Source organism: Lycorma delicatula, chromosome 1 (genome assembly GCF_047948215.1).
Source record: "Lycorma delicatula isolate Av1 chromosome 1, ASM4794821v1, whole genome shotgun sequence".
Lineage (NCBI taxonomy): Eukaryota > Metazoa > Arthropoda > Insecta > Hemiptera > Fulgoridae > Lycorma > Lycorma delicatula.
The window spans coordinates 325894611-325908044 of record NC_134455.1 but is presented as its reverse complement, the minus strand read 5'-3'; the positions used below and the strand labels follow the sequence as shown (position 1 = coordinate 325908044).

Genomic DNA, 13434 nt, shown 5'->3' with positions numbered 1-13434 from the left:
ATATTTAAGGTAAGGTATTCATAAACTACATACAGTTTTTTTAGATTGAGTAGATAAGACTGAGTTTTATAAAGTATAGGTATACTGAAGGAACTTATCCTGAGTTCAAAAGTCTTTATAATTAAAATAGTAAGGATTCCAAAAACAAATGTATACTAAAGTTTATTTCTTATTGGTGAATAATTTAGATCTTTGATGTTTTATTTTCATAATAGTTATTATTTCTTATAATAAACCCTAACTGGTTGCATTGTTTAACATTTGTGAATATGCAAATTAATCAGTTAAAATTTAAATGAATTTCAGCACAAAGATGAATCCAACTACCAAAGAACCTCACTACCAGTAATGCAGACCACAGTTCCATCAGCATTACATGAGAAATCAGTCAGCAAAATTTTTTGCTTTCATATTTCAGTCATTTTTCTCACACTATCAGGAAATACTTAAATACGTATAAAATCAAAATATTGTCAGTAATAACTAATGAATGATATTTAAATAAAATCTTATATCATCTTCAAACATTTGGAAGGCAAGAGAATGGAACTCTATGAAGCTTAGGTATTCACTGATGTAATAATGAGATGAAAAATTTAATTAAAATGTGATTTCTAAGAAAATAAAACTTAACAATTTTAACAGTTAAATCCAAATGTTGAAAGTAAGTCAATAAAATGGTGCGATTGAAAAACCAAAAATTTTTAAAAATTCTGTGTAGAAAATCTCTCTGTGCTTCCTTACAAAGAATCGTATTGTCATATGTAAACCACATATTTATTTCGACAGAACAAGCACTGTTCACTTGCAGTAATATATAGACAAATGGAGTTTGAAATGTTTAGCAAATCAACTTCTTAAAAATAAAAAACTAAGATAAAAGGTTATTAAAATAAATCAGAAAACAGGATTATGGTCAAAAAATTTTGCCAGTTAATGGTAAAAAATTTTACTGAATCTATTAACCAGATATGACAACGGTTAGTAGATAATGTGGAGAGAGTATATATGAAAAAAATTAGTAAATAAAATAATAAATAAATGAAACTGACAAATAAACAGAACTTACAAATCATAAAATTAGTATTTTCAACAGTATTTTAGGGTAAGAGTAGAAAAATATAAACAACCACGGATATTTAAGGTAATCCTGAAGAAACTTAACATAGATTAAAAACATCTAAAAAATCACAGAAATCTTCAACTCAGCTCGATCACTATAACCTAACGCACACCTTTTATATAATTTGGATAAATAAAAATCTATTCCAAAAAGGATAAAGATAGCATAAATCTTAAACCAAACAAAGAACAATACCCTTCCTAAAACAACATTTACGGAAGGGAATAATCACTTAGTATCTTATAATAAATTTTCAAAATATCTTTTATAAATATAAAAATTCCAAAAAATGATTAGATTTTGGGCCCCACTACTATTCAGCAGTGACATTTCTGCTTCATTATTCATAAAATAACTTCCAAACTATGTAGTTCCTTTTGATTATGCACATTTTTTAACTCGTTTTTAATAAATTAATATTGTAACCAGATTCCAAGAAATGCTGAGCTGCAATCATTTCTTTGCTTTGATATATTTATAATGAGCGTAATGCTTCTTAATTTTAGTTTCAAAATTTCTCAATTTGAGAGAGTTAATCTTTAATCATAGATTAAATATACAAAATATAAACAGGAAGGGGATAACATCAGTAAAATCCTTTAATCTATATGTTTCATTTTAAATTGCACATGCAATCTCAACTGTAATGAAGTTAATGCTCTATATTAAATTCCAACAATATTGAACTGTGTTCAGGAATGGAAAGTCATATAACTCAGTTTGGAAAAGAAAAAGTACAAAAATACTGGTACAAGCCAGAAGGGATTTTGTTGACCAACCTTCCAAATAATTTTTTTATCAACAATGGCCTGCTTGGCTTTTATACATAAATAAAATTTTTAACATTTAAAAAAAAATTTAATTCTACTAGAAACTAACCATCATGATGACGAATACTATCCAAAATTTCATGCATCCCTTTGCGCAATGCTTCATTTTCATCAATAACTTCCTTTAATCTTTCATTAACCTCTTTTATGTCTTTATCAGCATCAGCTTTTTCTGGTGAAAAAAGAAAAAAACTATAACTGAATGAACACAACTGAATAATATCAAAGAAAAATTAAATACAGTTATACACATCTTTAGAACAGTTAAATTAATCTCAAACAACCTTCAGCAGTAAGGACAGAGTTTGTTCCGGGTAAATTTGGAGGACTACTAAAAGTCACAAAATATTTCTACAGTTTTAAAGCTTATATGTTTCCAAATGGCATGGGCTACAGTAAATACATAACCCCTCTTGTATTCCAAAATGTCATCCCCTTTGGTACACTTTCATGGTAATATGTATATAGAAAATAAAAGTCTGAACTACAAATGCATATTACAATATTTAAATGGTTATTTTTCAAAATATGTTTTATCTTCAGAGATTAAAAAACGTATAGATGTCTGAGAGGATCAAACCTTCTTGTTCTCAGCAAGTTCAGTTCCCCTGATTTTCTATTAACAGAACATGAAATAATGCAATATTTCAATCCTTTTTTTCAAATTGCATTTTAGCATTAAAAAATAAATCAGCAGTGTTTTCCATAACTTTACCGAATATAATACCATGAAGTGTTATGTTATGCTATACAATCCCCCTCATATTATCTCACCCTCTTAAATATGTAACAATGAAAATTGAAAAGTATAAACTTCCCATGTATGGAAATCATAATGTTAAAATTTAGACTGTGTATTGATATGTATGTGTAAGTATATAGAAAGTTTTCTAAAATCAATTCTTTCAAAACCCATATCACCTCTGCACTAATAATTTAGATACATAACATAAATCAACTTAATCCACCCAAGTACAGAAAAAAAAAAAATCTTACCTTATTTTATTATTTTTATTTTTTCTTAATAATTTTTACGATAGTACTTTCGCAGGATTCTGCATCATCAGTCGTATATAACATATGTACACAATTATATATTAAAAATAAAATATTAAAATTACATATACATATGCAAAGGCATATGATGAAGTCATAAGTAAAACAAAATAAAAGTATATAATAACCTATATGTGGCTAGCCAAATACTAATACCGTGCTATTTAAATAAATGGAAATTTCATGTATTATCTAGGAAGGTGCTGCTATGTATTGCAGCTTTTACGAGTATATCTCCTTCAAGATCTGTCTGATTAAGTTGATTCTTTGGTTGTACTGATATACATAATATTTTTCTAAAATATCTAAATGTTTATTTATATTTCCTTTTTTAATTTCCAGTATTTCCAAATTAGTATTGACATCAGAAATAGAATGTTTATTATTTATAAGATGATGATCCACAACATTAGAAAAGCCCAATTTTTTATTTTTATAATATCTAAAATGTTCATAAAATCTGGCTTTATATATATAGGTAAAACCCATAGATCGTTTATTACAGTGAGAAACATAAGTATTTGGAATTTTTTCAGAAAACATATGCTTTACTAAATCAGTATACTTCACCTTCAAGAAAGGTGTGTTCAATGAAAAAATGTGTACCTCTACCAACAGAAGCATTACGTTTCTCGCAACCATCCAATTCCAACAAACAAAACAACATAAAACGAAATGAGCATGTTCAATCACAATTCAACAACTGACATGTATGTTTATTACTGAGCAATGCCCAATGAACCCACAGGACGACCAATCTAACGCCAAAAGAACACAATGCACCACATAATTCTGAAGCTTACTGCACAGCGATTTTCTAAATGCACTGTAAAATATTCTACCAGCTCTGAAATTCAGTTTATAAGTTGTTATAAAGTAGAACATCATCATTAAAAAAATGATATATATAAATCCTGATAAGAATAAAATGAATATCATTTACCTGGAAGTAATGGTAGAACTAGTTCAATTTTAGTTTGGTTGCCTATATCTTTTAAACGAGTCTGCAGCTCTTCTATTGTTTTGTTCAATTCTCTGTTCTAAAATAGAATATCACTTTATTATAAAAAGTAAAATATTTATATATTTATTAAAAATATTTTAAGAATATTACATGAAATATTTAAGTAAATATTAAAAGTAGATTTAATTTATGGTGATAATTCTTCCTTTTTCAGTATTGTAGAAAGTCAATTTGACTAAAAAATAATTTCCTTCAGTCAACTTCAGAAATTCAACTCTACTTTAGTTCATCAACACTGTTCTTTTTTTCATCAGAATTAAGAGAGATAATCCACAAAATTCAGAGAATGCTGCCTGTTCCAAACTGTTAATTTTACAAAAAGAAATCAAGTTAATTCAGGATTCTGTTATTTTAAAGTAATTAAAAAATAAAATACGTTATACCATTAGATATCATAGCCTACAAAAATCTCTTCTTCAAGTATTCAAATGAGATAGATAATTTATAAACATACGTGGTGAAGAACCCCCTCCTCAAAGATATTTATTTCATACTATAAAACAATGTCGTAAAGCAATTTATATTTTCATCTTGGCTGATATTTCTATAATTATCATACTTATAGTACTGATTTTAAAGTGTATGCAACAACTAAGGTTCAAAAAGTTTTTGAATTAGTATTTTTAAAAAAATGCTTATGTAAAAATATTTTAAAGTATATTTCCTTCAAAATAGTTTCCTTTGCCAATGTCTACAAAGTTGTTTGCCAATGTCTACAAAGTTTTTGTAAACATTTCTGGAACCCATTTGGAAATATCACCCTCAACTACTTCATTGGAGTGAACATCAGACTGTCTGCTTTCTTGTAACTTTACTTTCAGAGCATTTATCAAGTAAGGAAACAAGTAAAAAACAGCTGAACCAAGTCAAAAAAGTGTAGGAGATGCTCCAGAGTTGTTACATGGTATTGTGCTAATATTCTTTGATGAGCAGGGATTGATGTTCTGGTGCTTGCAAAAGAATCCAATTCTTTGTTTCTCATTTTTTAGGATGCTTCATTCCTACTACAACTTATAAGGGTACTGACATAAACTTCCTTGTTTACTGTTTTCCCGCAAGGAATGAATCTGAACAACAGATGCCAAAAAAACTTCCAACATAATTTTTCTTTGCTATCCAAACAAAATTTCTGTGATTGCAGAGATGATGATGATTTCCAATCTGACGTTTGGTATTTTGTCTTTGATCGTACAAAAAGCACCATGTCTCATTTTATGATCTTACTCAGAGACTGGTCAACCATAGAGACAAGGTCTCCTGCCATTGTTACGTGAGTTTCTTTCTTATCTGCAAACAACACATTTTTGGAATATGTGTTGACAATGCAATGTATGTTCAGATCATTACTGAAAGCATTATGGCAATTTCTGACTGATATTACTACATATCAGGAAAAGGGGATCCACATAATTTATGTTTTATGACTGTGACAACTATTGATGCTACTCCTTGGCAGGAAATATTTCTTCTATCACTTCAGGCAACGGTTTCAATACGGTCAATATTTTCTTCATTTGTTGAGGTCTCGCTACAAATGTCATCTTCTCACTAGCATGACCACCACTAAAATGTTAATGCAAACCATGAACTGCTGTTCTGCTGTTTTCTTCACTGTCAATTCTTCTGATATGAATATCTCCAACAGAGATTTTTGAGCAAAACACAACATTTTATTTCTTGTACTGTTCAGTTGCTGGCATTATTTAATGTGACTATTTGATATGAAACAAACAGCTTTACTATTGCTGTATGTCAAACAGAAAACATGTGATGCAAGTATATCTTAACACCTTGACTGTTGCCAATATAAAAGTCAAAAATTTTCTTATTACTTTAAATTATAAGATGCAATTCCAGAAACTTTTTAAACCTACCTTGAGTATGTGTTAAGCACCATAACTAAAAACGTTGAGATCGACATGAAATACATATCACTCCCACAACTAGCGTAGCTTTTCTTTAAATAGCAAGCACTAATACAAGGAAAGTGAGGAGAAAATTGGTTTCCTATGGCCTGCTTCACAGAATCAAACATTTTGCTGCACATTGGCATACCAAAATGCAGGAAAATTTTCAACAGTGTAAGTGACATCTTCCCTTTTTACACCACAGGGATTGTTTGTACATCAAATATCACTACTCTTAGTGTATCTTGAACCTCAGGTGCTTTGTGTAAATCACAATAACTATAAAAGAAAGAAAATTAGCATAGCGGACTATAAGCTATTAGCTACAAGAAAGAAAATTAACATTATTGTTGAAAAATTAATATATCATTTTGATGGAAAGATCTGTCAAGAAAAGATGTATCATGTAAATAGCCTTTATTCAGTATAAGTAGAAAAAAAATTCAAGTACTAAAAAAGATATAATTCTGGGGACAACTTAAGTTAATATGTAAGAAAAGAGATATATTAGAAAACCAAAGCTAATTTCTAATAAGAATTTAATTTTTAACACTCTCCAATGCAAATAAAACTTCACTTACTGTTAATTTTAACTGTATCTGTGAATCTTCTGAATTTTCCACCAGTTGAGATAATTCTAGTATCTTATCTTTATCTTGTTTATGTCTAGCAACTATTCCATCAACACGAATAACTTCATCCACATCCAAACCTAATTTTTCTCTGAAATTCCATTAAAAAATATACATTAGTGATTGGAAAATGTTCTTATAAAAACAAATAAATAAAATGCCATAAATTGTGGCATATGTAACATTTTGGAACTTAAAATAAAAAAAATCAAGAGGTCAACTTATAATTAAAAGTATTTAAAATCTTAAAAATGAAGATACTTCAATTTTTCTAGGTTAGTATATCAAAATAATTATTATAATAATATTTATAATTAAAAATTTTGTTAAAGCAAAAAGAAAACAATACCAGAGCAAATTAATTAAGTGTATGTTTTCATACAACTATTATTAACATTGCCATTTACAACTAAAACATTATTTATTTATTAATTTCATCTCTCGACTGTAATAGTCCTGTAGCTAGCACACATTTTTATAACTAATTCACAATAGCAGAAGTGCGTTAAATATTTAGTTTAGTAAATAGGAGACAGAAAAGATAAGTAAAAAATTCTGTTTTGCAACTATGTTTATTGATAATAAAATGATAATCCTCTAATGTTTTGTGTGATTTTTTATGTATTTATAACAAGCTATTCTTTTTTTTACTCAAAATATCAGTCCAACACAAAAACAAAGAACCAATCAGCAGATATTTTGGTTAGTTCATGATTACTTTGTAGCATCATGTTCCTGTAAAGTTTTGTTTATTTTTAGACTTAGCATAATTTTCTTGGCTTAATTTTATCAATTTATAATTGACCTAAAATAAACACCACATAAACAGTCAGCAGACATTTTTATTGGTTTAATATCACAGGTCAGATGATTTACGAGTGATCTTTACAATGCAATTCCATCTCGCCACAATGGTCCATTTGGAGGTTCTCTCAGCGTCCACTACAATATCTTCATTTCAATGTAAAAATAAGTAACCTAATAAACATTGTTATTTTTGAAATAGATTAAAAAATAACAAAACATATTTAATAAAACTATTTAAATAATTTTTTAACAAAAATAATAAATAAAACATAAGAAATCAGACAATAACTTTATTTTCATTTGCTATTGTTACTTCCCATGATTTTATCATATAAAGCATTAAAAACAATCAGCAGATGGTTATTTAATTAGAAACAGATCACAAAAATTTAGTATCAGGACATCTACCATGATCCTGAGTTGACAAAAATGTCTGCTCATTGGTGCTGTGTTAGTTGTGGCCAACAATTTATATAAAAATAAAAGTAGGTATTATAAATGAATAAAAAAATCACACAAACCATTACAAGACTATCATCTTATGAATAAAAGCAACTGCACAATCTACACAATCTACTCATATTTTCTGTCTGTTGCTTACTAAACTAAAATTTTAACACATTACCAGCCTGATGTAAATTAGTCATGAAAAAGTGCACTAGTTCCAGGACTATAAATTCTGAATATTGAAGATAATCCCGGGTTCAACAAGTTTAGATCTATAACTGCATTTCTTATTTTTAAATAGAGAACTGATGTTCAGTTACAGATGTTCTCTATTTAGTAAAAGATCTGTCTTTACAAGGCTCAATAACAACAAACAGTATATCTGTGAAATTTACTGATACAACTTTATGCAAGCTTTGCATCTACACTACTGTAATACCAAGAATAAAAACCTTCCTTATAAGTAACTGCCAATTTTCTGCACTAATATCTAGTTCAGGTCAAAACCCTTTGTTTAATTCAACAGCTCAACTTAAAAAATACTTTTTTAAAGTAAATCCTCTGTTTTCTTTCGATTATAAATATTTTTTCACTAATAATACACAGCTTTGCTTGTTTCACTGTTACTTAAATTGCAAGATCCACAAGTTTCAACTAAAATAAATAATCATATTTTACACGTCATTATTATAGTAAACATACAAACTACTCATATCAAAAAATATATAATTTGATGTTAAATGAATAAATAAATTTTTGGTTTCTTCAAATGTCTATTAGTATATTTGGGTAACATGTACTAGCTCCTACTTTTTATTAAAAATTTCTTTCCTATATTTTAATATACTGCTTTTCTTAAATGTGATTGGCAGTTATTGTTCATATAATATTACAAAAATTTTTAAAAATTTACTTTATACTTTTTAGTCATACATCAAATTATTATCATATATTACATGAGTTTAATTAGTAGGTTAAATTTGGATTTCAAAAGATAACATCATCTATTGAAATTTCTAATATATTTAAAAAATATCAAACAAATTTTCAATCAAACATTTACTACACAAAGTAACAAAATAGTAAAGTTTTTGCATAATGAAGTTTTATAGTGAAGTATGTTAAATTATTACACTTGCACCCTTAATTTACCCCTGTACGAAGGGATGTTTGCAAAAGTAATGGTAGAATATTGTATTGTCACCCGACCTTAGTAATTGTGAAAAATTTCATCAACTGGCAAGTTCAAGAAGTATGTTAAATTAAGGATACAAGATTTGAGGACAAACATGAAAAAAAAGCATTGCAAGTTGAAGAAAAGCAAGTAATAAATTAAATTTTAATGTCAGAACTATAAGTTAAGGAAAGAGATGTTAATAATGATTAAACTCAGGAACGTTTAGTATTTATAGTAGTAAATTCAATGTCAATATTACATTAAATTGAGTACACTCGAATATACTTATCAGCACACATTATAATTTAAATAGATTTATGTTGCAAATTTCTCATTCATCATTTAAAACAACATTTAAAATAGTTTACATTAATAAAAATATTTATTAAAATGAATAGATCACATAAAGCCAGCTGCAGGAGTCAAGAAATGAACTGCCAAAGAACGCAGACAAAAAGATGAATAAAACTGATGAAGAAAAAACTACTCTAAACATTTTGTGAATTTGAACAAGGTATAAAGTTTTGTACAATATTTTTATCTAGATATTATAGGTAAAAGAATTAAAACCAAGAATTGAAATATCATTAAAAAATGTATGTTTTCTATCTTGCCTATTAATTAAGGAGATATTTCTCCCTTAACTTCTTTACATAAATCCTTCATATACAATAGTTTTTATTTAATTAAACGAATTATGTTTTTTTTTTTCTGTGGTTCATAAAATAACATAAATTGGCATAAAAAAAGAAGTAGTTTTTTGTTTTTTTAATTATCACTAAATGTTTCACTTATATTACTGAAGATTACATTAAACAGAAAAAACAAATTAAATAAAAGATTACAGATAAAAAATATTAAGATTTCAAGCATAATTTCAGTCAACTATTTTTAATTTTTTAGTAATAAGCAAGCAAGGTATTAAATTACATCCCTTCTAAATTTGTTAGTTTCATAATACCATGAACATCTGACGGAAATGCATCTTAAAAATAAAAAAAAAGGTGTGAAATAAGGCTACAATGTGCGATTATCACATTTAGAAAACAGGTTCCAAATGCTATGTTAAATAGCACTACGTGCAGTTTAAATTTGGAAGTTAAATGTATATCCTTTTTTTATGGCAGTGCATATTTTTATCATAATGCCCATGAAAAATTATGCTATCCATATTTGTTCTTTTTTAATAATTTCATAACATTTTATGTTTTTTAAATATATGTAACACACACAGACACCCCCCCAAACACACACACACAGACACACACACACACACACACACACACACACACACACACACACACACACACACACACGCACGCACGCACACACAATATATATATATATATTACATACACATACTTAAATATATATGTACACACAAGTGTAAATAAATATTAAAAATTTCTGTTTGGAGAAAATAACTAATAATACCGTAAGATCAAGTTTTCTTCTTCCAGCTGGTTAGCTTCCTCTTGCAACTGATTACCGGCTTGGACTAGTTGTTCAATGTGTTTATCACGTACAGCTTTCTGTTTTCTTAGCTCCTTAATCTGTTCCATTGCTTGACTTAAACCAAATTCACCAGTTTCATACTCTCTCAGTTGTATAATCATGTTACTCATCTACAAATAAAACAATAAATTAATTAAGAAGTACAAATCATAAGGTTTCCTATAAGTCATTTTAAATACAGGAATATCAACATTTTTTTATTTCATTTAACAGAAACATTTTTTAACAATGGAAATAACATTCTTATGCAATGCACAAAAAGGTAAAATTTAAAGACTTCTGCATTATAAAATTTGAGTTATGTAATATACATTTATATAGGGCATACACACACAAACACACACATACACACACACACACACACAGAGCAAGGAGAAAGAGAGAGAGAGACATACACACTAATTAGTAACAATAATCATAAATGAAATGACAAATCTTTCAATCCTTAAGTCTGTACTGCAATCCAAACAAAATTTACATGGTCACTTCTGTATTTGATCAGACCTTATTATTTGATCATGAACTTATTCCTATATTAAAAAAAATTAAATTACAAGAACATGTATCACCTGCTCTCAGCTTACCCCAACATCATGTTGCAGACTCAATCATTAAAGATTTCAATATCTGGGACAAATTGAACAAAATCCAAAAACTGCAACCCTATATTAAATACCTCACAATTTTTCATTAAAGTACATCAAAATCCTTTAACTTCCATATTTATTTGCATTAATATGTAGCTTAGATCAGGAGATATGCAGCATTGAAGACAAAAGTGGCCTTTACTCTTTAAAGTGGAATATTTCCATTTAAAAAAATTGTAGACATATAAAAAAAAGAAATTAAAGCTAAAGTCTTAAGCTTTCAAACAATTTTAATGCAGTTTACTGCAAAAAATTTTGTTTCCCCCCTGTGCTTGATCAACACAAACAAAAAGTTACAAACTTTTAAAACTTTTCTTTTCACAGATTTTTTTTTAATTTGATGATTTTTGAAATCTGAAGTAAACTGTTAAAAAGTTGAGTATTCAAGCTTTAATTTTTTTTTTATTCATCTCTCTAAGCCCATTGGTTGCAAAGTTAAAACAGTTTGAATATAATAATTTTTAATCATAATATATAGCAGTCCCTTTAATTTTTTGCACCAGTGTATAATGTAGCAGTAGTACGAAATAAAAAAATTAAAAACTGATTTATATTTTTTGTTATACAGCCACTTTACTAACACAAGTTCCAACCTTTCTTTCTTCTGTGTAGCAGTCAACAAATGTGACATTTTGATGACTACTTATAATACATAAGTCAAAACAAATGAGTATTTATTATATACAAAGCATTATTATTCAATTATCAACAAAGGGATGAAGAAAAGGGCGACAGTAAATACAAATACAACATAAAATAAAAGTGAAGTAGAAAAAAATAAAAAAACATATTTTTAATTTTTGAACACTAATTATAAACAAACCAATTATTGGATATTGTATGTTTTTATACCAATTTACAGCTTATGTCATCCTGTTTAAAATGCCGTTTAGTTTATAAATCATGTAGAATTTCTCAAACATGTATTAAAATGATTAAGTCATCAATGTTTAAGTCAATTTCATATGACTTGTTAATGTGATTTATCCTATCCTGCATGAATTGACAGGATTATCGGTGCTTGTTCTAACTTGCTCAGTATGAATTTTGTCACGTGCAGTAAATGAGTAATTACATGTTTATTCCTATCGGTTCATGTTGAATTTCAAACCTATATAAAGGCAGTACTTGTTTCTTTTATTTTCATTAGTATTTTCTCATGCAATCGATAGCAGGTTTTTTTAAAGTCAGTCTTTTACTCACATATTTGTTAAATTAAAACCCTCTCAGAAGCAAGAAAAAAGAAATTGCAGTACAGTAAGGAATATATTAAATACAGATTTATCGAAAATCCCACAAATCCATCAACACCAATGTGCCTTATTTTTTAAAAAAACCTTTTCAAATGAAGCCTTCCAGGCTACAAGATCATTTTAATAAAATCCACTCAGATAAGAAAGACAAAGATGTGGCCCATTTTCAAAACCTAGAAAAGATGTACGTAGCTCAACCAATTATATAAAAATGTGTTTTAGAGGCTTCCAAGCAAGACAATGACAGACTTCAAGCTTCGTACAATATCTCATTGTTAATTGCTAAAACAGGCAAACCACACACTATTGGAGCTTTAATTTTACCGGCAGTAAAAGAAGTAATAACCTCTGTGCTCCATAAACCAGCGGCAGGTATTATCTGAAAATTCCTTTGAACAATAGTTTTGTGCAAAGATGAATTGATGAGATGGCTGAAAATATTGAAGAATCATTATGCAATCATCTGAAGACTTGCCAGTTTTCATTCCAGTTGGATAAGTCCTCTTTACCAACTAATGAAGCACTGTTGTCATATGTGAGGTTTATCAAAGATGAGAAAATGGCAAGAACTAGAAATTTAGAGACAGATGCAAAAGGAGAAACCATACATAATACACTGGAAACGTTATGTGATGAAAATGAAATTCTTTTGAAAAATATATGTCAATTGCTACTGATGGCGCTCCAGCTGGCTATGACAGGGTGTCACAAAGGTTTCAAAGCATACTTAAAAAATAAAGTTCCAGAAGTGTTTGCTGTACATTAAGTCAATCATCACCAACATTTAGTTGTGAGAAACCTGAATTGTAATCTTTTTGAAAGCAATTTTAACAAAAATACTTCAAAATAGGAGTAAACATCATTTTAATCGCTCTCATTTAGAATGTAAGTTTTAACTTAGAAATAGGATATGCCACTCTTAAAAACAATAATGTAATTGCTGTTTTAAAGAGCGCATCTTAAAAACACCAATTGTAATTATTATTTTTAACAGATGATAAGTTTAAACATTTTGG

The 13434-nt window shown here is 28.0% G+C and overlaps 1 protein-coding gene across 1 annotated transcript in view; it reads right to left on the bottom strand.

The window, feature by feature from the left end:
• The window catches only part of Cep290 (Centrosomal protein 290kDa), a 220744-nt gene that overhangs the window by 138335 nt on the left and 68975 nt on the right, over positions 1–13434 (bottom strand). The window contains exons 10-13 of the mRNA XM_075382073.1: positions 10438–10628; positions 6522–6663; positions 3953–4049; positions 2003–2125 (exon numbers count right to left, since the gene is read on the bottom strand). Of these exons, the coding sequence (XP_075238188.1) occupies positions 2003–2125; positions 3953–4049; positions 6522–6663; positions 10438–10628 (553 nt within the window). The remainder of the gene's footprint in view (positions 1–2002; positions 2126–3952; positions 4050–6521; positions 6664–10437; positions 10629–13434) is intronic.